Genomic DNA, 23707 nt, shown 5'->3' on the forward strand with positions numbered 1-23707 from the left:
GAAAGAAATCAACAATGTACAATGAGTGTGAGACATCTTGGGAAATGTATAGATTTTTTAAAGGAAAAGTACACAGCTTTGGGCAAAAAAAATTGGCTAATTAAAATATAGCAGAATATTTTTAGTTTATATGAAATATTTTTTCAGAAATAAAATGTCACAGACAATAATTCTTTATTTTATGTGAGTTGTAAATAGTAAATTTACCTTAAGTATTTGTACTTTGGTATTATAAAGCAAAACTTAGATAAGCTCAAAGCTTTTTAAAAAAAATGATTTGTTGGCTGCGTATGGTGGCTCACACCTGTAATCCCAGCACTTTGGGAAGCCAAGGCAGGTGGATTACGAAGTCAGGAGTTCAAGACCAGCCTGGCCAAGACGGTGAAACCCCATCTCTACTAAAAATACAAAAATATAGCTGGGTGTTGTGGCAGATGCCTGTAATCTCAGCTTCTCCAGAGGTGGAGGCAGAAGAATCGTTTGAACCCGGGAGGCGGAGGTTGCAGTGAGCCAAGATTATGCCACTGCACTCCAGCCTGGGGGACAGAACAAGACTCCATTTCAAAAAAAAAAAAAAATCATTTGTTAAATAAAGACTTCTTATTGAAAGCGTAACAAGTTATCAAAGTTAGGTATTCATACCTACTAGATCCTAAATCAATCAGAGACTGGGCTTTCTGTATACTAGCACCTCCAAATCCTCCCATCATCAGACTGTAAGATGACCCATGAGGCAATGCTAAAAAAGAAAAAAAGAAGGAAAAGTATGAAAGAAATTTTTATCTGTTCAAACATAAATATAATAGTTTCTTTCTTTACATGAAATAATGACTCATTAGAAACAAAGTACTCACTTGAAGAAGAAAAAGGAATGGATAAAGGCTGAATGAGACTGGCGGTTCCATTTGGTAATGAAGATGTGCTAACAGAAGGCACTAGGGGAGTGGGCATCATTAAGGGAGGAAGGCTGGTCCCTGAAGTCGCAGAAGACAATGATGGTATAGGTGCGGCTGGAGGCAATGGCTGAGGAATGGACAGATTGGGCATGCTTCCCATTCCTAATGTCAAAAGAAAACATTTCTTCCAGTGTTAGGAAATCAATTATAAAACACATGCAAAAACAAAAACAAACAGTTTACAGTACAGTGGGCAAACTCTTATGTTTACGGAAACACCACAGAGAAATTATCCTTTAAAAATTCACTGCTTTGGCCCAGCAGTGAGGGAGATAAACTGCTGCTCTTAATATTAATATTCTGATCTGTATGAACTTAGAAAATACCTATTAAAAGTTAAATATTCTCTCTCATCATGAATAAAACTAAGCAGCCTTTTCCAATGGAATATGAGTATCCTCAAGGAAAGAATATATTACCAGATCGAATGAGGTTTTTTGTAAAGGGATAATAAACACAGTGCTACTAAGTTACTTGACTAATACACACACACACACACACATACACACACTCCCCCCAAACAAAAAGGTTCTAAGCAGTAGATACTTTCTGAGATTCATGTGTGCACATGCATTATTTGCAAAAAAGTGTGAAACATATTTGACTTTTCTTGCAACATTGCTATGAATTCAAGGACAAATCTTTAAAAAGGAACAAAGTGATGACTTTTATTCATGTATTAACTGCAGAATACTAACATATAAATATGGTCACACAATGATTTGATATTTATATCAAGAGTTCATTACAACAGTGAAATAATTTTGTGGAGTTTGTTGTTTGAGATGGGGGTCTCACTATGTCGCCCAGACTAGAATGAAGTGGCTATTCACAGGTGTGATCAGAGCACACTACAACCTCAAACTCCTGGATTCAAGCAATCCTACGCATAGCCTCCCAAGAGGCCAGAACTACAAGCACACACACCCATAACCAGCTCTAGAATTCTGTGTTCTAAGATCTGTAGTGAAGGAACATGTTTTAGATATACAGACATACCTAATTGAACGTTCCATTCAAAATGAGTGCTTCTCACATATAAGAAACTGTCTAATTAAAATTAACAGAAAACACACGAACTGGTTATTACTGATGAATATGTAAACGTATTAGCCCAAAGTCTGCAACTTTTGGCCCTAAATTTAGCTGGCTAATAAAACATTTTTAAAAAATTCGGCCAGGTGCAGTGGCTCACACCTACAATCCCAGCACTTTGGGAGGCTGAGGCGGGCAGATCACGAGGTCAAGAGATCGAGACCATTCTGGTCAACATGGTGAAATCCTGTCTCTACAAAACAATACAAAAATTAGCTGGGCATGATAGTGCGCGCCTGTAGTCCCAGCCCCTCTGGAGGCTGAGCCAGGAGAATTGCTTGAACCTGGGAGGCAGAGGTTGCAGTGAACCAAGCTCATGCCACTGCACTCCAGCCTGGGTAACACAGCAAGACACTGTCTCAAAAAAAAAAAAAGAAAATTTCAACTTACATAAAATTTTAAATTACCTCCCAAATCAAACCATTTCATTTGAGTTTAAAACTGCTCAAATTTTTTTCTATATTACTCATATATAGAGAAAGAGGAAACCAAGAATAGTATTTGGTATTGGCTATAACTAGGGAGACCATATAATTTATCACCCAACTATGAGTTGTAAAAGGAGACATTAACTGGATCAGATGCCAGGAAAAAAGGCATAATAAACCAGAAGTGTCCCTAGAAAACCCGAACACATGGACACCCTACCTGTTACAGTGAATTTGATATTTATTATTTCTAACATGAAAATTAACTTGAAATCTCAGGATTGTCATTTTGTGCTAACAAATCTTTTTCTAATACTCAAATATGCCTAGGGATAAAATTTAAGTAGCAAATACTGGTATTTAAGTTAATATATACATACCAAAACGAGCAGAAATTAATGGAGAAAACAAAGGGGGTTGCTTCATAATAGGAGGGAGAACCACAGGCAACTGTTGGCCTTGAAGCTTCAGTTTGATGAGTTTCATAGCTATGGAGAACTCTTGCTGATCCATCTTCCCATCCTTGTTTAGGTCTGATAAAGCCCTAAAGCGGCATGAGGTAGGTAAATTGGTATGTGGGGTAGTGGTGGGAAAACTAATGTTATTTTGGGGGTTGACAAAGTAAAAACAATGATACAGCATTCATGTGTACATCATCACTAAATTTAAAACATATATATATATAAAATACATATAACATGTAATATGTAAAATATGTCTAATAACAAAAAGATAAAACCTACACATTAAGAAATACTGACCAGAGATAACAACTAATAAAACACTGCCTATCTATATAGAATCTAGAGAACTTTGGACTGAATTCCACCAGTTTAGGTAGAAAAAAATTCAAGAGTATAATACTTATAAATTTAATTTATTCATTTGTCCAAATATTTATTGAATACTTGCTATGTGCTCATACTCTGTCAGGCAGGAGAATATTCCAAGTGGAAAGATGGGGTCAGGGTTGTTACGTACTGTAAATGTTTTTTAAAAAAACAAATATTATAGAGAATAGTTTCTTTAAAGAAGGAGCAGGGAAAGGGAGGAGTGATTTGAGCTTTACAGATTATGAAATAAATGAAACCACAAAATAACAGAAAGAGGATTTTTAGATTCTGCCAAATTATAAGGAAATTTTTCTCAGTGATAATGTAAATATCTTTCCTTAGAAATTCTAATGAAATCAGAAATTTGTCCTAGAGAACTAAACCCAAATTATTTTCACTCATTTGTTCAATAAAATTTATTTTCCAAAAAACTAAAGAAATACTTTTCTTTAAGAGACAGAGTCTCATTCTGTCATCTAGGCTGGGGTGCAGTGACACAATCATAGTTCACTGCAGCACTGAATTCCTGGGCTCAAGTGATCCTTCCACCACGGCGTACCTTAGTAGCTGGGGCTAGGGGTGTGGGCCACCATAGCTGGCTAATTTTTTTTCAATTTTCTGTAGAGACAGGGTTCTTACTATGTTGCTCAGGCTAGTCTCAAACTCCTGGCCTCAAGAAATCCTCCTGCCTCAGACTTCCAAAGTGCTGGGATTATAGTGAGCCATCGTACCTGGCAGAAATAGTCTTAATAACCAATAGAATGCAACTCAAAACAATTTTACGTTAACACTTCATTATAAAAAACAACATATTATCAGAAAACTAGGTTCATCTACAAAAGAAAACACTTTACCATATTTCAGCTAAAACAGCGGCCGGCAGACCTGATTGCAAGAAAAAATTACGTGCTTGATCACCTGAAAGTAATAAAAACAAAACCCAAGCAGCGCATTAGTAAATGAAATTATTCCAATGCTTCTGAATAAGAATAATGGGTATATGTTAATGATTTATTATAATTTTAATACCAATCACTAAATGAAAGAGAAATGCAAATATAAAATTACTTACATTACTTTAATAAGACATAATTTTTTTTTTTTTTAAAGATGGGGTTTCTCCATAATAGCCAGGCTGGTCTTGAACTCCTGACCTCAGGTGATCCACCCACCTCGGCCTCCCAAAGTGCTAGGATTACAGACGTGAGCCATCGCACCCAGCAAGACAGATAATTTTAAAACAAATCACATCTGCACTTTTACTGTATATTAATCAGTGACAAAAGATTACATTATTCACCTTAGTTTTTTCACAATTGGGGTCTTCCTTAAAAATATTTGCACTTAGTAAAATTTATATTTAAAAACACTAATCCCTAAAAGAGTTCAATGTAAAAAGTACCAGGTGTTAGGAGAGACAGTCCTCCATGAGTTTCTTCACACTCCTATGTGTCCCGCTGTGTATGCCAATAATGTAAGACCCTAACTGCTCCCTGCCTGGGTCATTTCTCAGAGCTGGGTTTGTGATAAGCAATCTTTTTTGTTTGTTTTTGTGCTTTTTTTTTTTTGAGACGGAGTCTCGCTCTATAGCCCAGGCTGGAGTGCAGTGGTGTGATCTTGGCTCACTGCAACCTCCACCTCCAGGGTTCAAGCAATTCCCCTGCCTTAGCCTTCCGAGTAGCTAGGACTACAGACACATGCCACCATGCTCGGCTAATTGTTTGTATTTTTAGTAGAGATGGGGTTTCACTGTGTTAGCCAGGATGGTCTCGATCTCCTGACCTCGTGATCCACCCGCTTCGGCCTCCCAAAGTGCTGGGATTACAGGTGTGAGCCACCATGCCCCGCCGTATTGAGCAATCTTATGGAATTAGGTAATGTCTCTCACTGAGACAAGGGACAAACTTGCTTTATTGTTTGCTACAAAAGGGTGGGTTCCCTAAATTCAGTGTTCCTCTCCTATAACACAACCATAGCATGTGCAGCATTCTTCTGGGCTCTCTACATTGTCTCTGTGGGACTTAGAAACACTAAAGGAAACAGAAAGATGCCAATGCTCATTTTGTTGGTTGGTCATAAGGTTCTTTGTCTCTGCCTCAGGAATCTTGGGTCTCCCACCAGTAGCAGACAAAGTTATTAGCTTGAAAGCAGGGTAATCAAATCCTGATACCAGGTAAGGTAATTACTATCATAGCAGTACAAATAACATGGTTAAGTAGATGGATTCTAAAGTCAGGCTTGAATGGTTTCAAAGCCCAGATTAACACTAACCATCTTTGTAACCTTAGGCAGTTACATAACATCTCTTAAGTCTCAGTTTCACTATCTGTAAACATAGACAACAACAGTACCTACTTTATAGGGTTGCTGTGAAGGTTAAATAAAACAACGCACTTAGCATCTGGTATATAGAAAAAATTCAATAAATATCATTGTTCTCATAGTTACTATTATTGTATGTAAAACACTAAGCTACTCTCTGACACAGAAAAGTTTAATAGAAAAAAAATTTGAAAGGCACACCTAAATTAATCCCATTTTGGCTCTCATGGTCTTTCTGCAAAACAAGAGCTAGCATCAACAATCAGTGCTTGATATAGTCTCAAACACAGAGAGCCAGCATTAGGAAAACAGAATCCAGAAAAAAACTCTAGATTATTTTCCATGAAATGAATCTTGAATTAATGAACTGAAAACTTTCTAGATACAATGTTAAAATGTGAAACTAGACAATTGCACAGAAATTCTTGACTATCATTTAGGATTCAGGAAAAATCTTCCATATGCCAAATTCTAAACAACAAATTAAGACAGTTCCAGGAAAAATAAGAAAGTTAGCATTTCTTTAATTTCTAGAATCCTCATTGGAATTTTATCATTTATTAACACAAATTTGATGGCAGTCAAATTAAAACTAATTCTTAGATATCACATAAGGAGCATAATTCACAAATAAAATAAAACAAATCATAAACACAAACCTGTTATGTAACCTCCTGAAGGTTTGAGGTTATCAAACTGCCTGTCATGCTTAGTACGTTCTTCAGAGGTAATAGCCCACATGTTTGGCCCTCCTGAAACATAAGTGGAAGACAAAGAACTATGGTGTATACATGAGAATGCTCAAAATACAATTCTAAAATGTAAATGCAAATCACAAGTGTCTTTTTTTTTTTTTTTGAGATGGAGTTTCACTCTCGTTACCCAGGCTGGAGTGCAATGGCGCGATCTCGGCTCACCGCAACCTCCGCCTCCTGGGTTCAGGTGATTCTCCTGCCTCAGCCTCCTGAGTAGCTGGGATTACAGGCACATGCCACCATGCCCAGCTAATTTTTTGTATTTTTAGTAGAGACGGGGTTTCACCATGTTGGCCAGGATGGTCTCGATCTCTTAACCTCGTGATCCACCGGCCTCGGCCTCCCAAAGTGCTGGGATTATAGGCGTGAGCCACCGCGCCCGGCCCATAAGTGTCCATCTTATGACAGTATTTAATATTTGAGTGACACAAAGAATAGAGCTCTATCATAACCACAGCACAGCCCTAAGGCTTTTCATTCATTCACTCAATTAACGTCTACTGAACACGTGCTGTGTAACACTCACTGGAAATGGGCATCAAGCTAAATACTGCCAATAAAAATATGAAGAAAATATTTCTATCCTCAAGGAATTCATGCTCTAGAAAACAACTAACAGCACTTATAGTATTAACCTGTGAAGAATCCTAAGCAGAAACATATACTGACATGGTTTAACTGTGTGTCCCCACCAGAACTTCATCATGAATTGTAATCCCCCCATGTCAGAGGAGAGGACTGGTGGAAGATAACTGAATCATGGGGGTGGGTTTTTCTTTTGCTGTTCTTGTGATAGTGAGTGAGTTCTCACAATAGCTGATGGTTTTAAAGTGTGGCACTTCCCCCCCTTGCTTCTTCTCTCCCTCCTGCTGCCATGTAAGACACTGTTGCTTCCTCTTCACCTTCCACCTTGATTAAGTTTCCTGAGGCTCCTCCAGCCATGTGGAACTGTGAGTCAGTCAAACCCTTTTCTTGGCCGGGCATGGTGGCTCAAGCCTGTAATCCCAGCACTTTGGGAGGCCGAGGCAGGTGGATCACGAGGTCAAGAGATCGAGACCATCCTGGTCAACGAGGTGAAACCCCGTCTCCACTAAAAATACAAAAAATTAGCTGGGCATGGTGGCGCGTGCCTGTGATCCCGGCTGCTCAGGAGGCTGAGGTAGGAGAATTGCCTGAACCCGGGAGGCAGAGGTTGCGGTGAGCCGAGATCGCTCCATTGCACTCCAGCCTGGGTAACGAGCGAAACTCCGCCTCACAAACAAACAAACAAACAAACAAACAAAAAAAAAAAGAGCAAACCCTTTTCTTTATAAATTACCCAGTCTCAGGCAGTTCTTCCCAGCAGCGTGAAAACAGACTCATACAGATACCAAAAAAGCTATGCCAATTCTGAGTTAGAAGCACCAAGGATGAGATGACAGGAAAGGTAACACTGAGGCAGAGCCTTGAAGCTTGCTTTGAATTTTACCACGTGAAGAGGAGGGATAAGAAAATGTCACAAAATAAGGGCAGCATGAGAAGTCAAGGCATGTGTGAGCTGCTGTAAGTACACTGAGTAGATTAATAACCAGAGTTATTATTAGTAATAATAGTAAACAGGTAGGGTGGGATTAACTGTAAAAAGGTCTTAAATGCCATCCTCGAGAGTCTGACCCTGGAAGTTATAGAGAGCCATTTGGTAGTTTTTGTTTGTTTGTTTTTGGAGACAAGAGTCTCACTCTGTCACCAGGTGCCAGGCTGGAGTGCTGTGGCGCGATCCTGGCTCACTGAAACCTCTGCCTCACAGGTTCAAGCAGTTCTCCTGCCTCAGCCTCCCAAGTAGCTGGGACTACAGGCGCGTGCCACCACACCCAGCTAATTTTTGTATTTTTTAGTAGAGACGGGGTTTCATCATCTTGGCCAGGATGGTCTCGATCTCTTGACCTCATGATCCGCCCGCCTTGGCCTCCCAAAGTGCTGGGATTACAGGCGTGAGCCACCGCACCCGGCCCATTTGGTAGTTTTTAAATAAGCTTTTAATCTGGAATAATTACAGATTTACAGAAAATTTGTAAAGATAGTACACGGCTCCTATATACCCTTCACCCAATTTCTACTGTTAATAGCTTACACAATCATAGTACATTTGTCAAAACAGAGACATTAACTTTGGTATATAACTACTGGCTAAATTAACACTTCTACCAGCAGGGATGGCTGGTAAACTCCAACAGAATTAAACCCTGGGTAGTGAAGACAGCACAAGGCTCTGTGACTGACGATTGTACCAATCAGAGCCTCTGGCAAAAGGAAGTAGCCTCCACATAGAGATACTCTTTGGGATCAGAAGGCTTGACCCATGGAGGCCTAGTGATTCTCTGGCCTGAGAGTCCCATTTTGGGAAGGGTCAACTTGAATTCCACAGCAAGGTGGGAATAACCTGAAAAGCCTTGCTTGTGAACTAGAAATGGTATATCCAAGAAGATACAGATACATTTTATGACAGTATTTAATATTTGAGTGACAGAAAGAGTAGAGCTGGCCCCAACAGCATTTTGGCTTTACATTAAAAAGTGGCAGCGGCAGGGTGCAGTGGCTCCCGCCTGTAATCCCAGTACTTTGGGAGGCTGAGGTGGGCAGATCACCTTAGGTCAGGAATTTGAGACTAGCCTGGCCAACATGGTGAAACCCCATCTCTACTAAAAATACAAAAAAAAAAAAAAATTAGATGAGTATGGTGGCAAGCGCCAGCAACTCAGGAGGTTGAGGTAGGATAATCGCTTGAACCCGGGAGGCGGAGGTTGCAGTGAGCCAAGTTCATGCCATTGCACACCAGCCTGGGCGACAAGAGCAAAACTTGGTCTCCAAAAAAAAAAAAAAAAAGTGGCAGCTATCCCTCTGAGGAAAACCTTTATGCACACTCCACTGCCTACAGTAAAGCTACTGGATCAGTGAAGCCTCAGATCAGAGAAGCTGCAAGTTGCTGGTGTTCACTGGCCTGCAGTGGCTGTTCAGCCTCAGGTAGTTATGCTTAACTAAAAGACATGGGCAGAACCTGTATTCTTGGGCTGCTGCCAATGACCCAGCTGTTTGCTTTGCCACTTGGAAAATTACAAACTGACAGATTAAAGACACCCTCCTGGGGCTACAAATTGAAAACAAATTGCAGCTGCTAACTGAATTGTCTGGGTCACCTATGTAGACACCTACAGTAAAGGCCCAGCCTCTGATTTATACTGAAATCACGCATGACTAATATAGAGGATACCACTGCATGCCAAACTTGTGACTTGGGGATGGGGGAGGTCTCATTGCAGGTGGCATTGTTCCTTTTGGCTCTTGACAGATTGGCTATATTGGACCTTTGTTCCCTCTTTCTCAAGCTATCAATGGTGCCTGAAACTATTGACAATTTTTGTTTGTTTTTTACATAGACTTTTTAGAGCAGTTTTAGGTTCACAGCAAGATTGAGCAGGAGGTACAAACATTTCTCCTATACCTTCCGCCCACCTATGCATAGTCCCTCCCATTAAAACATTCCCGTTGATACTTTTTTAGGTTACCAATCAGCCCACGTTGCCCACACTGTTATGACCCTTGAAACTAATCTGTGTCATGTTTCCTTTGTTGTTTTTTTTTAATTTAATTTTGAGACAGGGTCTTGCTCTGTTGCCCAGGCTGGAGTGCAGTGACCCTTGGCTTACTGCAGGCTTGACATCCCAGGCTCACGTGATTTTCCCACCTCAGCCTCCTGAGTAGCTGGGACTACAGGCATGTGTCACCACACCTGGCTAATTTGTGTAATTTTTTTTTTTAGTTTAATGTATTTTAACAGCAAATTTACAGGAACAGCACAGAAGACAGACAATATTAAAAACATGTAGGACAACTCAGAAAAGTACTGTGAATGGATGGAATCTACTATATGATAAACGTGCTACAAACACCATTTAGTTGCCATCAATGAGAAATTTACTTGTTTAATAAAAAATCCAAATGTTGGCATTGTCCAGAAAAATTTAACAAGTTTATTTATAATTATCACAAAGCTGAACCGCTGAAACTTGTCACTGAAACATTTTAACTTGCATTCATGCTTTAAAACGTCTCCACATTTTATTAAAAATTGACACACAAATAAAAATGGAAAAACTGCCAATACCTGATTTCTGTCCCTTATTTTTCCACTTACGATCATACTTAGGTACCTTTTGACCCAATGGGAAAAAAAATCTAACATTCGGAACTACCAATAACAGGAAGAAGAAAAAAGAACTTTTTTTTTTTTTTAGAATGAAATGTTTCCCATCATTGTGGATTCTTAACCATGTTCTCCACATATGCAGCATGCTAGCTGGATGTTTTCTCGCATAACTGTTACATGTCTGGCAGGTGTAGAGCACATAGGTTGGTATCTTCAAAAAGGCCAACCAGATAGGCCTCACTTGCCTCCTGCAAAGCACCGATAGCTGCGCTCTGAAAGCACAGATCTGTTTTAAAGTCCTGAGCAATTTCTCACACCAGACCCTGGAAGGGAAGTTAGTGAATCAGAAGTTCAGTGGACTTCTGATAATGTCTAATTTCACAGAGTGCCACAGTACCAGGCCTGTAAAAATGAGGTTTCTTCACCCCTCCAGGAGAGGGTGCACTCTTGGGAGTGGCTTTTATAGCCAGTTGCTTCCCACGTGCTTTATCACCAGTCAATTTACGAGCAGTTGGTTTTGTACGAACCATAGTATAGAGACCTTCTTACTTACTCCCTTTTTCCTTTGGCTGGAGCTTGGCTAGCGAGAGGCAGCATGGTCTAATGTTTGCATATTTTATAGAGATGGGGATCTCACTATGTTGCCAAGGCTGGTCTCAAACTTCTGGGCTCAAGTGAGCCTCCTGCTTTGACCTTCCATAATCTGTGCCATGTTTCTGGCTCTCTGGACCACATGCATTCTGACATGGACACATTTTTATCATAAAGCCATTCAACAATGCACTGAGAGTGTGATTCTACTTCCATCACCTCTTCCTGGTCCACATATTTTAAAGTAAGATAGTGTGGTCACTGACTATAGCTGTCCCCAGAAGGGATTCATTGCCTATTCACTGCTTCCTGGCTAAAGATCAGGGCTAAGGGGTGGGAGATCACAGGAGATACACAGACCTATTGTGAAAATTCAGGATTCTACTCTGACCACTCCCGGATATGATGCATCTTTCTATCACCTAACAGCAACAACAGGGAGGCTTGGTTCATAAACCCTCCAACTGGGCCACTCAGGTAACAGAGGATCTACAGCAGGAATCCCCAACCCCTGGGCTGCAGACTGGTACTGGTCTGTGGCCTGTTGGGAACCTGGCAGCACAGAAGGAGGTGAGCAGTGGGCAAGCAAGCATTACCACCTGAGCAGCGCCTCCTGTCAGATCAGTGGCAGCATTAGATTCTCACAGAAGCACAAACCCTATTGTGAGCTGTGCGTGTGAGGGATCTGGGTTGCATGCTCCTTATGAGAATCTAACGCCTGATGATCTGAGGTGTAACAATTTCATCCTAAAACCACCCACCCCCACCAACCTACCCCAAATCTGCAGAAAAATTGTCTTTCATGAAACTGGTTGCTGGTGCCAAAAAGGTTGGGGACCATGGATCTAGAGGATTCAAAGTTAATTCTGGTTAAAGTTTATGAAAATGTCCCTCTTACATCTAACTCTTCCGGGTCACTAAGAAATGGTAAAGTTATGGCTACTGAAATGAGACACCCAGGTTTAATGGCAGTAGAGAGAAACAAGTAGGCAGCTGAGGAAGAAAAGCCTTAGATCCCAAGACATTGAGGTACGACATTGAGAGGGATTAACGATCTTTTCTCTTGTAGAACTGCCCCAGTGGCCTTCTTCTCCAAGAAAAATGCCTTGGTGTAGGCTCTCCTAAACTGTTGGAAGCACCTTGTGAGTCTGCCATCACCCATCAGGAGCCTTATCAAGAGTTTATCAGGAACATCAGGAATGACCCCAGCAAATGCATCTCCTGTCCACACACTTCCAGAGGTCTTCCCCACCCTCAACCTCAGTAATGAATGAATTCCACACAGCTGGTGGTAAGGACAAACAGAACAAGTGGGACTAATTCAGGCAATCCCTCCAAAAACAAGGACTAGACTCAATTACTCAAACTCCACAGGAAACCCTCAGACTTGCCAGTCATCCAGGAGGCTATGTTAGAGGCACTATCAGCCTGTGATCTTCTTCTGATGTAGATCCCACGGCAGGGTTGTGGGGGGTGGATAACTATAAACATTTTCTTTCCAAGCATAACCCATGTGCACCATTGATATTCTACTTCTTCTCTGGAAACCATCCGTTAACTTGCCTCCCTCCAAAACACAGTAATGTACATGATGAGATTTTCAAGTGTTTAAAAAAACACTTCCTCAGCCCTGGAAGGTATTCAGGTCAGCCTTGACTCTGGCCAGGGTTGTTAAGAGATTTAGTCTATATTTTATTTTTTGCAGGCCAAGGTAAAGTGAGTGCAATTATGAATACAACCTGCTGTACCCAGATTACTGATTCAGGCCAGGTAGAAAAGTTAAAATAAAACTTAAGGAGAGGCCGGACACAGTGGTGCACGCTTGTAATCCTAGTACTTTGGGAGTCTGAGGCAGGAGGATCTCGAGTTCAGGAGTCAGCCGTGGCAACCTAGTGAGACCCCATCTCTACAAAACACTTAAAAAATTAGCCAGGGGTAGTGGCTCACACCTATAATCACAGCTACTCAGGAGGCTGAAGTGGAAGGATTGCTTGAGCCCAGGAGATCAATCCTGCAGTGAGCAGTGATTGCACCATTGTCTCAGTGACAGAACAAGACCCTGTCTCAAAAAAAAAAAAACACACACACAACCACTGTTTATTAAGGAGAAAGCCATCTGGCTTTCTAAAGGCGACACTGATGATTTATGGAATTTGTTTAGCTGGGACCCTGCAGAGCACACCTGAGAACACTGCAGTTGCTGAGACCAACCAGCTACTTGGAGTTGATTAGCCTTAACTAAATGCTGCATAAAATAAATCAAACAGACTTAGTCCCAGCCCGTTTTGTCAGATCAATCAGAGTAGCCAACTTAGTGGTATGTATACTCATGAAAAAATTTTCTAGAAGTCAAGACTATGAAGAAACAAGGGAGAAAAACTCTTGGGAGACAATTCTCCATGAGTTTCTCATGTTTCTGTACATCTTCTAAAGAAAAGGATTGATATCTTTTGTTCCAAACTCTTTGAGGATGTCTGCATTGCAAATACAGGGGTTTCTTCCTGAGCTTGGGATTAGCTTTTTGTTCTCCACTCTTCCCATGTGATTATACCAGCTCTCTGAGGAGGTTTTTGTAAAGCTCTACACATTCAACATGACTAATAACCATCTATACTTCTGACTATCTTTTCAGTTTATTCCATTTCTGCCAATAAGGAACCAAATATGTTCAGGTATATAAACTCATACATAATTCCTGTTTGTATTGTATAAAAATCTGCTTTACAAAGACAATTTTTCGAGGAACGTATATCACTGATAAGTAGGAGCTCACTATAATCTTTCACACTAATATGACTTCAACGAATTATTCTTAGTCCTAAATGACTGGGTTTTAAAAAAATCTATAAATATCCTCTCTTAAAGAGGAGTTTTATGATAGTTAAAAATAAAGAAACAGATGTACTGAAGAACTAAGAACCTAAAATAGCTAAACCTACACACTTTCTAAATAAAGAAATACCACATATGTAGTAAAAATCCTACTTAGTTTATCTGTTTATCAGAAAATAAATAAATAAACCTGTCAGGATTCCTGTGACTAGGAAGGCAAGCAGTATAGCCAAAGAACTGATTTTCTACTATATGACTTCAGAAAAATGGTGCTGATTTTAAAAGCAACAAAAATGACAACAACAAAAGATGACAATGATGGAAGCAGCTCACCTTTATTGTACCCAGACTATATGTCAGTGACTTTATATGCAGTAACTCACTGAGCCCCCAGCATTAACCTATAAATTAAAGTACTATTATTATTCTCATTTTATAGGTTAAGGAAACCGAATACCCATGATGGTAAAGTAACTTGCTCAAGGTCATACAGTAAGTGACAGAGCTGAGATTAGAACCTGGGTAGCCTGACTCCAGAGCCTGCATGCTGAACTCTGCACCATACTATGTCCCAATATACATGGGTAAGATACTCATGTTCTCTGTACTTCAGATGCCACCTCTATAAACTAGAAATATTATCTAACTCCACAGGCCTGTTGTAAAGATTACATGTAACAACCCTCCATTATAGCTAACACTTAATGAAACTCACCATGTGTCCTGTACTTTTCTAAGAGCTTTACATGCATTGCTTCAAGTAAGTCTCACAAGAGTCCCATGAGGTAACTACTGCTATTACTGTTTTTCAGAGAAGGAAACAGTGGTACAGAGATATTAAATAATTTTCCCGAGGTAACAAAATTGGTTAAGTGTTGAAGGTAAGACAGGAATCTACTCAGGCTTAATTAAGAGTCTTAAACTATTCGCCTTGCTGGTAATTAAAAACAAATACACTCACAAATATATTTTCCATCGATTTCCAACAAGATGTGAAGATAATTAAATGTGGAAAACAGTCCTTTCATCAAGTGGTGCTGAAAGAACTGGACATCCATATAAAAAAAAAAACAACAGAAGAACCTCAACCTTGTACTATACACACAAATTAACTCTAAATGAATCACAGAACTAGATATGATAAAACTTCTTGAAGAAAACATAGAAGAAAATGCCTGTGACTTTGGATTATGCAGTGACTTTTTAGAACACAAAAGGCAAAAATTATTCAAATGTTCTGACAAACTGAACTTTTATCTAAAATTTCCACTCTCTTAAGACACTCAAGAAAGGAAAAGACAGGGCCGGGCACGGTGGCTCATGCCTGTAATCCCAGCACTTTGGGAGGCCGAGGCGGGTGGATCACGAGGTCAAGAGATCAAGACCATCCTGGTCAACATGGTAAAACCCCGTCTCTACTAAAAATACAAAAAAGTAGCTGGGCACGGTGGTGCGTGCCTGTAATCCCAGCTAATCAGGAGACTGAGGCAGGAGAATTGCCTGAACCCAGGAGGCAGAGGTTGTGCTGAGCCGAGATCGTGCCATTGCACTCCAGCCTGGGTAACAAGAGTGAAACTCCAACTCAAAAAAAAAAAAAAAGAAAAAAGAAAAGGCAAAGACAAACTACAGACTGAGAGAAAATATTTGCAAAACATATCCAATAAATATAAGTCAGTATATATACAGAACTATTCAACTCAATAATTAGAAAATAATCCCCCCCTTCACCACAAAGAAAGGAACAAAAGATTTGAACGGACACATCAAAGATATTCAGATGGCGAATAAACATGTGACAAGATGCTCAATATCACTGATCATCAGGGAAATGTAAATTAAAACCACAAAAAGTATCACTATATGCCTATTAGCGTGTCTGAAGATTAAAACAAACAAACAAAAACAACTAACACTACCGAGTACTGATAAGGATGTCAAATAACTGCAATTCATATATGCTGGTGGGAAAGCAAATGTGATAGTCACTTTGGAAAACAGGCAATTTCTTATGAAGTTAAATATACATTTTCACATGACCCAACAACAGACTCTTGAGTATTAACAAAAGACTGCCGGGTAAATACCCAAGAGAAATGAAGACCTATTTTCACATAAAAACCTGTTCTCTGATGGTTATAGCAGATTTCGTCATAATCACTAAAACCTGTAAATAACCCAAATGTTCTGCACCTGAACAGATAAAGAAATTGTGGTACACATTTATACAATGGATTACCACTCAGTGGTAAACAGGAGAAATGCATGCAACGTTATGAATGAATCACAAAAGTATTTTGCTAAGTGACAGAAGCCAGACACCAAAGGCTACATATTGTATATTCCATTTATTTGACATTCTGGAAAAGGCAGAACTATAAGGACAGAAATTTGATTAGTGGATGCCAATAATACGTGGCTAAGGGTGGAGGTATAGGGGTACAGGGAACTTTTTAGGTGATGCATATGTTTTATATCCCAATTTATATGACTATACATAGTTTTAGAAACTCATCAAACTGTCTTTAAAAGAGTGAATTATACCCCCAATAAGCCCAATTTTAAAATAAACTAAAAACAAAAATATAAAGCATCTAATTCATGCCTGCCATATGAAGAGTGCTCAGTAAATTAGTTTCCTTACTCAATCCAATCCCAGGGAACAATATTAATTTTTAAAAAGTCAGAGCATTCAAATATTTCTCAGGTAATAGCCTAAAACTAGGCTCTTTAGTTAGAAACCTTAAGACTATTTTAAGTCTGAAGAGTTTGATTAGGAAGGCTTAAAAGCTGCTCTACCATACATGAGTATATAACCCCAGGCAGTGACAGACTACTGTTAGCCTAAGACAAAAGAGAGTTCTGCTGCATCAAAATCGCTGCACCAATGCTCATCACAGTATGATGCTTTCTTATATATATTAATACCTCCTCACATTTCCTTGGCTACATGTTTTCACAGGGGCTAACTCAACCTGTTTATGTTTACTGCTTAGTTCCTCATGTCTCCAACCAGTAATCTTGACACCTTCATATTCATTCATTCAATAAGCATTTATGGAGTAAAAAGATGAATAAAATGAACCACTTGGGAGGCTGAAGCGGGAGGAGAACCTGAGCCCAGGAGTCTGAGACCAGCCTGCGCAACATAGTGAGAACCCCATCTCTAAAAACAAAAATTGTTTTAAGTAGTTAGTCATGGTGGCACATGTTTGTAGTCCCAGTTACTCTGGAGGCTGACGCAAAAGGAATTTCTTGAGCCTGGGAGGTTGAGACTGCAGTGAGCAACCTTCATGCCACTGCACTCCAGCCTGGGTGACAGAGCAAGACCCTGTCTCAAAAAAAAAAAAAAATTTTAAGGAATTCACAGACTAATATTTAAGAGACTCCACCAGCCAAGAAAATCACACACAACAATCATGATTATATATTATTAGGATTAGTGTTAACCTAGAGAATAAAAATGTTCTCTAAAGCATTATAATAATTTTTAAGTAGCATTCAAAAAACCTTTTAAAAAGTTAATCAGATTAGGCCAGGCCTGGTGGCTCACAGCTGTAATCCCAGCACTTTGGGAGGCCAAGATGGGCAGATCACGAGGTCAGGAGTTCGAGACCAGCCTGGCTAATATGATGAAACCCCATCTCTACTAAAAATACAAAAATTAGCTGAGAGTACTGGCGTGCGCCTGTACTCCCAGCTACTTGGTCTGAGGCAGAACAATTACTTGAACCCGGGAGGCAGAGGTTGCAGTGAGCGGAGATCGTGTCACTGCAATCCACCCTGGGCAATAGAGCAAGACTCCGTCTCAAAAAAAAAAAAAAAAAAAAAAATTAATCAGATTAAAACATAAATTATTAACGTACTAAGAATTTTCTAGGAACAAAAAGATAACACTAATCAGGCATGGTGGTTCATGGCTACAACCTAAGCACTTTGGGAGGCTATGGTGGGAGGACTACTTGAGCCCAGGAATTCAAAATCAGCCTGGGCAACATAGTGAGACTCCATCTCTACAAAAATGTAAAAATTAGCTGGGTGTGGTAGCTCATGCCTGTGGTCCCAGCTACTCAGAAGGCAGAGGCAGGAGGATTGCTTGAATCTAGGAAGTCAAGCCCACAGTGAGCTGTGTTCGTACCACTACAGTCCAACTTGGGCAGCAGAGTGGAGACTCTGTCTCAAAACAAACAAACAAAACACTGAAATTAGAAAACTGGCCAATACATGTAATTCAAAGCCAATTTTAAAATAGTTAATTCAACCCTGGCTTTCTTATTTAGAATATATCAACTAACAGAACCCCTTGAAGAGGCAAAAGTTTGTTACTTTGAACTTCAATAAAAACCTCCCAATCCTGTTTATATTTATCTGTAAGCCTTACCAAAGAGGCAGAAAAATCTAAGTTTGGGGGTTGAGGTCTAATATTTCCCTAAAAAGGTAACAACGTTTTACAATGTCTAATAGTAATGTTAGAAAATATTAAAATTCTATCTGCTTCCCCCAACTCATTACTGATATTGAAAATATGGGATTCTCATCAACATTTCTGTTGCTTATTCTCATCTTACCTGCCAGCTCTTTCAAACAAGCTCTCATAGTCAATGAAGAAGAAACATTTTACATTTACAGAATATTTACTATAGGCTAGGGCTCATCCAGTAAGTAGTGTCATTTCTGTTTTTACATATATATACACACATATATATATATGCACATATATATATATACATATATATATGCACACACATATATATACACACACATTCACACACAGGCATACTTATAGACAAGTCCCAATAGCAATGGCCATCAAAAAAATTTAACAATCCATGAGGAACAAAGTTTTGTAAACTACTATACTATATTACAAAGTAGCATACTATACATGAATGCTGCTTTCAGTAACATCTTAAACCTTGAACTGAACTTCAATTAGATATGTCTAAGTTACCTTCAATCTTCTAAGTAGGAAGGTATACCACAGTCTACATTTGCAATTAATTCTCCAGAAGTTTAAAAAAATTACTATCTCTATGCCTGTAAACCACTTCTAAATGAATTTTCCAAAATTTTGGATGTTTATTCACATAATCATTCTTCTGTTGTTGAATATTTCATTTGTTCTCAATGTCATCTCTTATATATAATGCAATGAGCTGCAAAGTAGATAAACAAATGTTTATGGAATGGAAGAAGCAGAATAAAGAAGGACTGGGACTGTACTGTTTTATGTTAATTTTGCTTATAAACCTGATTAACATGTTGGTTGAAGTTTACAATTCAACTGTTCAAAGCAAATTCCTTTGTATGGGGCATAAAAATCCTCAAACTTGAGTAGATCATGTTACTACTACAATTATTGCCCTAATTTTAAACTTACAGGTATCACTCATTACAGAAAAATTATTAAATTATTAAAAATTATCTGTGGCATCAATCTTTATAATCCCACATCATTTTCCCAATAGGAGCAATACTCACATTAATCCTTAAATAATAAGATTCTGAAAAGGTAAAATGTGAAACAACAAAATCTTTACCTCAAGTCTATCCATAAATGACCCACAGGATCTTACCACATATTAGAATTTGATTCTACTTTTTATACAAATAATTCACTTCTCTAAGACTTTTCTAAAACTTTAGATATACAACATGTATTTTCTTTATTAACAATGTAATAATTTGGCCCTATGTCTGAAAACAAGTTTTAAGAAAACTGATTAACACCACATGGTAATATCAAAACAGAATTGCTTTGTGCAGATGGTGTTTCTTCCCTCCCTTTCTTTATTTTTATTTTTTTAAGATGGAGTCTTGCCTGTCACCCATGTTAGAGTACAAAGGCTTCATCTTGGCTCACTGCAACGTCCGCCTCCTGGGTTCAAGTGATTCTCCTGCCTCAGCCTCCTGAGTAGCTGGGATTATAGGTGCACACCACCACACCTAGCTAATATTTTGTGTATTTTTAGTAGAGAAGAGGTTTCACCATGTTGGTCAGGCTGGTCTTGAACTCCTGACCTCATGATCTGCCTGCCTCAGCCTCCCAACCCTCCTTCTTTTTTTTTTTTTTTTGAGACGGAGTTTCGCTCTTGTTGCCCAGGCTGGAGTGCAATGGCGCGATCTAGGCTCACCGCAACCTCCGCCTCCTGGGTTCAGGCAAGTCTCCTGCCTCAGCCTCCTGAGTAGCTGGGATTACAGGCACGTGCCACCATGCCCAGCTAATTTTTTGTATTTTTAGTAGAGACGGGGTTTCACCATGTTGCCTTCTTCTTTTTTTAATGCTCTTTAATATTACTGTTTTCAATTTAAATGATAAAGAATTATTGTTTATTCTCTATTTCCTGATATTTATCTACAATTAGCTAATACAATTTACCACAAATTAAGAACTCAGTATCTAGATTTCTTTAGCAATTTAAAAATACAATGCATTTTTTTTTCAATTAATTATAAATGGCAAACACAGTAAATAACAATTAAGGGTAGTTAATTCGTATTTGGGAAAAGAATTAAAACTACAGTAAGAACAAAACTTTAAAAATTTTTCATTATTGAAATTATCTAAGCATTTTCTTTTTTCTTTTTCTTTTGAGATGGAATCTCACTTTGTTTCCCAGGTTGTAATGTAGTGGCACTGTCTTGGCTCAGTGCAACCTCTGCCTCTGAGTTCAAGTGATTCTCCTGCCTCAGCTTTCCAAGTAGCTGGGATTAGAGGTGCCTGCCACCACACTCAGCAAATTTTTGTATTTTTAGTAGAGAAGGGTTTTCACCATGTTGACCAGGCTGGTCTCCAACTCCTGACCCTCAAGTGATCTGCCTCCCTCAGCCTCACAAAGTGCTGGAATTATAGGCATGAGCCATTGCACCCAGCCAGCACTTCCTTTTAAAATGTTTCGTATTAAACAATTATGAATGCAAGCATACATTATCTTATCTAAAGGAAAAATGTAATCTTAAATATTACTAAATTATTGGCTTCATGAGTTTACAATCATCTTACGCTAGCAAAATACCTTTAATATTCACCTTATAGCACTCTGCTTTTTGTCATCCAGTTTTTTTTTTTCTTTTTTCAAAAGCCTCCACCACCTTTTCCCAGGCTGTCTCCCATCCAAGTACAAACCATGACCGACCCTGCTTAGCTTGATCAGATGAAAACAAGGCATGTTCAGAGTGGTATGGCCTGGACTCAGTTTTATGCATAAAACACAATATACCTTTCAGTTATTCCTAACTGCTCAATGGCAAACACACATTCCAGATTATAGCCATGGGATTTACGACATAATATTCTTAAAGAAGATATACACAGTGTTTCAAAATATTTCCAACAAGAATACTTCAAGTTTTGTATTTATAAGCTTAAGGAAAATTATCTACATGAATATTTTATACCTCTACCAAAACAAAAATTCCATAATCTCATCTTGCCACAAGTACAAAGCTGCTTACCATTCATAGCTGTGGGAAACTGAGCCATCATGGTCCTGAGTTTTCCTTGCTAGCTCTCAGCCATCTGCAACATAAAAACATTATGCCGTTGGTAATACAACAAGGGCAGATCACAGCTTACTGCACTCACTAAGCAGTAGGAATGTCTGTCCCCTTCAGCTCACACTTCCAACAGAAAACAGTGCAGAGCTTCTGCAGGCAGAATTTACATTTGAGGAAGGGTAAGAGATTTTGTAGGGTAATCATGCTGTCTTAATTTAAAAAACAGTCACATATTTACTAGCAGATACTGAATAAAGAAACCCTTGGCATGAACCAACTCTTGTAGAAATTAATTTGGGAAAGAAGAAAATAAATCAACTGTATAAATTAAGTATATAAGAACAACATGAGGCCAGGCATGATGGCTCACGCCTGTAATCCCAGCACTTTGGGAGGCCAAGGCAGGTGGACCACAAGGTCAGGAAATCGAGATCACCCTAGCCAACATGGTGAAACCCCACCTCTACTAAAAATTCAAAAAAATTAGCTGAGCGTGGTGGCACAGCCTACAGTCCTAGCTACTCAGGAGGCTGAGGCAGGAGAATTGCTTGAACCCAGGAGGCAGAGATTACAGTGAGCTGAGATGGCGCCACTGCACTACCACCTGGGCAGCAGTGCAAGACTACATCTCAAAAAAAAAAATAATAATAACAACATGAAAATCCATACTTTTTTTTTTCTTTTCTTGAGACAGAGTCTCACTCTGTCACCCAGACTGGAGTGCAGTGGTGCAATCTCAGCTCACTGCAACCTCTGTCTCCTGGGTTCAAGCAATTCTCATGCCTTAGCCACTTGAGTAGCTGGGACTACAGGAATGCTCTACCATGCCTGGCCAATTTTTGTGTTTTTAGTAGAGATGGAGTTTTGCCATGTTGACCAGAACAGTCTTGAACTCCTGGCCTCAAGTGACCCACCTGCCTCAGCCTCCCAAAGTACTCACATTACAGGCATGAGCCACTGTACCCAGCCCACACTATTATTTTTTAAAAACTCCCAAACAAGAAAAATATTCAAAATAAAAACACACACATAATTATTAAAATAGACATATAACATAACTAAAGGGGCTAGGCAAGCACTCTATACTAGTAAGAGAAGGGACTTTGGAAATTCACAGCTCTGGGTTCAAACCCAGCTCTGCTATTCTCCCAGCTGTAACCATGGAAAAGTTATTTAACCTGTTTTGAGACTGACCATTGAAAAGTTATTTAACCTGTTTTGAGACTGAGATTACTCATCTATAAAAATACTCTGCAGAAATAATTTTAAACATAATCCAGTAAACCAAACCACCTGCTACATAGGGTATTCAACAAATGGCTACTATTTTGCAAACATCCAGAAAAGGAGAGTACAGAATCATTTTGAACCCTGAATTCATTATTCAGCTGTCAATAAATTCAAAATTTGTTCCATGAATCTTTTTGCAGCTCTTTTGTAATGTTTTAATTTTTCCTGGAGACGGACTCTCCCTCTGTCGCCCAAGCTGAAGTGCAGTGGCACGATCTCTGCTCACTGCAACCTCACCTCCCAGGTTCAAGCAATTGTCCTGCCTCAGCCTCCTGAAAAGCTGGGTCTACAGGCACACGTCACCATGCCCGGCTAATTTTTGTTTGTTTGTTTTAGTAGAAACACGGTTTCACCATGTTAGCCAGGCTAACTCCTGAGCTCAAATGATCTACTCGCCTCAGCTCCCCAAAGTGCCGGGATTACAGGCGTGAGCCACCATGCCCAGCCTGTTCCACGAGAGTAGGATCAGTTAGGAAGTGAAGGCCTATCAAATGTATAGCAATGCACTTAGTAATTAAAGCCATGGATTATACTATTGCAGGAAAACACTAGTATATTAAAAGATCACACTACATGTCATCTATTTATCCAAATCATTTAAATATTAGTATTTCTGGAAGCCTAAGAAAAATATTTGCACAGCCATTTAAACAAAGAAGGCATGAAGTGGTATACACATGTGGTCAAAGTTTCTCACCAGAGAAGCTGGCTAACAAGCTGCCAAGAACTGTTACTGGATACCATTATCTTAGTGAATTTAGTGTGCTCAAGGATCTAGTCCCCAGCCTTGATGACTCAGAAATATGACAATCAGTATAACCACCAAAAGTACCTCACAAAAAACCGGCATATAAATCCAATTCATTTATTTATGAGAAATGACGAGATTTTCTTCCTATAGAGCAAACTATTTAATCTATGAAGTTTT

The 23707-nt window shown here is 39.2% G+C and overlaps 1 protein-coding gene across 7 annotated transcripts in view; it reads right to left on the reverse strand.

Annotated features, from left to right (window-relative positions):
- ITSN2 (intersectin 2) overlaps positions 1 to 23707 on the reverse strand; it is a 167578-nt gene that overhangs the window by 110690 nt on the left and 33181 nt on the right. For all 7 annotated transcript variants that reach the window (XM_074394697.1, XM_074394687.1, XM_074394703.1 and 4 more), the window contains exons 2-7: positions 21448 to 21511; positions 6294 to 6386; positions 4167 to 4230; positions 2860 to 3023; positions 855 to 1058; positions 643 to 739 (exon numbers count right to left, since the gene is read on the reverse strand). In XM_074394697.1, coding sequence (XP_074250798.1) covers positions 643 to 739; positions 855 to 1058; positions 2860 to 3023; positions 4167 to 4230; positions 6294 to 6386; positions 21448 to 21478 — 653 coding nt within the window. In that variant the 5' untranslated portion in view covers positions 21479 to 21511. The remainder of the gene's footprint in view (positions 1 to 642; positions 740 to 854; positions 1059 to 2859; positions 3024 to 4166; positions 4231 to 6293; positions 6387 to 21447; positions 21512 to 23707) is intronic.

Source organism: Saimiri boliviensis, chromosome 1, assembly GCF_048565385.1.
Source record: "Saimiri boliviensis isolate mSaiBol1 chromosome 1, mSaiBol1.pri, whole genome shotgun sequence".
NCBI lineage: Eukaryota > Metazoa > Chordata > Mammalia > Primates > Cebidae > Saimiri > Saimiri boliviensis.